The following is a 2,501-nucleotide window of genomic DNA, read 5'->3' as shown; positions in this document are numbered from 1 at the left end:
ATATATATATATATATATATATATATAATAACTGTTTGTATATCTATATATGTATGTTTATCTGCTTATGTATCTATCTGTATATATTCACTATCTGTGTACGTGTATATATATTTATGTGAGTTTGTTTTCTTTCTTTTTCTTCCCTTTCTAGTGGCAAAGGGTTTTTGAGATGTCAGACCCAAATGACCAGCTTCATCCGAATATACCACCACCACCACCTCCACCACAATATATGAACACAGCAGTAGCTGCTGTTACTGCTGCTGGCCTTGTCGGCCCTCCACCACCAGCCGCCATTGTCGGCACCGTTGGCACATTCAACAACTATCGTCCTGCGGTTGCAGTTAATTCGGTTGCTGTGAATGCTGTTGGTGTAGTCGGTGGTGTTGGTGGTGCAGTCATTGCAACAGGTGGCTACAGAACCGACTACAACGATGCCTACCGGGGCGATTACAGCGCCGCCACCAGCTGTCCGCCGCCTGTCATCTCCGTCGGCCTCGTGGCGGGCAACAACAACCTCGTCACCACTGCCAGCACTGCCATCAGTGCGCCCACGTCAGGGAACACCGTCAGCCCGCCGCCACCGCCGCCACCTGCTGTCACTAACCCCGCCACCACCACTAGTACAAGCGGCAACAGCAACGCCGGTTACGACACTGGCTACTGTGAGAGTGATTACCGAGATGACTATAACTACGAGGACAGACATGGTTACCGAAAGGACTCAGAGTTCCGGGATAGAGACAGAGACAGGTAAGGGACTTTTTTTTCATCTTATATGCGTTAGGGTAATCAGCTCTCGATCATAAGGTCATGAGTTCAATTCCCAGCGGCTCATTGTGTCCTTGAGTAAGACACTTTATTTCACATTGTTCCAGCTCACTCAGCTGGCAAAAACGAGTTGTACCTGTAATTCGAAAGGGGCCAGCCTTGTCACACTCTGTGTCACGCTGAATCTCTCTGAGAACTACATTAAGGGTATGCGTGTCTGTGGAGTGCTCGGCCACTTGCACGTTAATTTCACAAGCAGGCTGTTCCGTTGATCAAATGAAGTGGAACCCTTGTCATGGTCACCGACAGAGTGCCAGTAAAGGTATTTACAGCTTGAAGGTCATGCGTCAAATGTCTGCTGAATCAAGGCTGCTAGAGATAAATGACATGGGCACATCATCATCATCATCATCATCATCTGTTTTCCATGTTGGCATGGGTTGGATGATTCAACAAGAGCTGGCACATGGGAGAGCTACACCAGGCTCCAATTGTCCATTTTGGTATGGTTTTTACCACTGGATGCCCTTCTTAACACCAACCATTCTACAGAGAGTACTGAGTGATTTTTATGTGACACCAGCACCTCTGCATGAATCAGTCTCTTGCCCTGCTTGAAATATCAGCAAAATCGCCCTCAAATCACATGCTGTAGCCTTTAGAAGTGAAGATTTTTCAGGTAAGATAAGTAAATAATTAAGTTAGGTATTTTGGTTTCATAAATTCTTGATGTGAAATTGTGTGTTAAAACAGATTTTGTTGTATCTTGCAGTAAAAACATCTAAAGCAAAATTTTTTCATGGACCCCGCCTAAGAATGTTACTGCAGACCCAGTTTATTATTTTGCTTGTGTGAACCCCATAGAAATCTTATAATGGACCCTGGTTGGGAGCCACTGGTTTAACGTGATGTATGTGTTTCCTTCATTATGCAGATCTCATCAGCCTGACAGAAGGGTGCATGACAGACGCAGAGGTCGTGTGGTAGACCGATCTCGACGCGACCGGGATCGTGACAGGGACCGTGATCGAGACCGAGGCTTCGACCGAGATCGAGACCGGAGCAGAAGTCGTGATGGACGAGATAGAAAAGACCGACCCTCTCGGGAACGAGGGGACCGATATGAAGAAGGCTTTGATTGTGATGTAAGTTCAAATATATATATTTGTCATCTGTTTATTTTATCTTTTATCTTTTATTTGGTCCTGTCATTAGACTGTAGCCATGCTGGGGCACTGCCTTGAAGGATTTAGTCCAGGAGTCACCAAAGAGGATCAATAATAGACAAAGGGTTGAATGGGGGTCGGTTTGCCCAGATGAACTGCCTGGAATCTCAGGCTTCATTCAGTTTCCATCTATCAAAATCTGCTCACAAGACTTTGGTCAGACTGAGGCTATAACAAAATATACTTGCCCAAGGTGCCATGCAGTGGGACTGAACCCAGAATCATCAGGTTTCATGAACAAAACATCTTTGGCAGTATACAGTAATAACAAGAAGGCTACTTGGAAGAAATGAAGGACTTGCTCTTTAGTTTGGCTGCTATTTCTAGCAGAACGGCTGCTTGTGCAATCTTTCACTTTTAGACGGTGGATTGATCTTTCTCATTTAATGAATTGGTGTATTGGACACTGGAGGTCATTTTATTATTGGTAACCCAACTACTCGCCCCTCAGCCAGCATCTACTTCTTTCTTTTCTTTTTTTTTTTTAATATTTTGTTTTTG

General features: G+C 44.7%; 1 protein-coding gene across 4 annotated transcripts in view; it reads left to right on the top strand.

Moving 5' to 3' along the window:
• Positions 1 to 2,033, top strand: part of LOC106868768 (serine/threonine-protein kinase prpf4B) — a 45,907-nt gene extending 43,874 nt beyond the window's left edge. For all 4 annotated transcript variants that reach the window (XM_014914185.2, XM_052976237.1, XM_052976239.1 and 1 more), the window contains 2 exons: positions 155 to 756; positions 1,709 to 2,033. In XM_014914185.2, the coding sequence (XP_014769671.2) occupies positions 155 to 756; positions 1,709 to 2,018 (912 nt within the window). In that variant the 3' untranslated portion in view covers positions 2,019 to 2,033. The remainder of the gene's footprint in view (positions 1 to 154; positions 757 to 1,708) is intronic.
• The last annotated feature ends 468 nt before the right edge of the window (positions 2,034 to 2,501 follow it).

This window comes from Octopus bimaculoides, chromosome 24 (genome assembly GCF_001194135.2).
Source record: "Octopus bimaculoides isolate UCB-OBI-ISO-001 chromosome 24, ASM119413v2, whole genome shotgun sequence".
Taxonomy (NCBI): Eukaryota; Metazoa; Mollusca; class Cephalopoda; order Octopoda; family Octopodidae; genus Octopus; species Octopus bimaculoides.
This window is presented reverse-complemented; position numbering and strand designations above follow the sequence as displayed.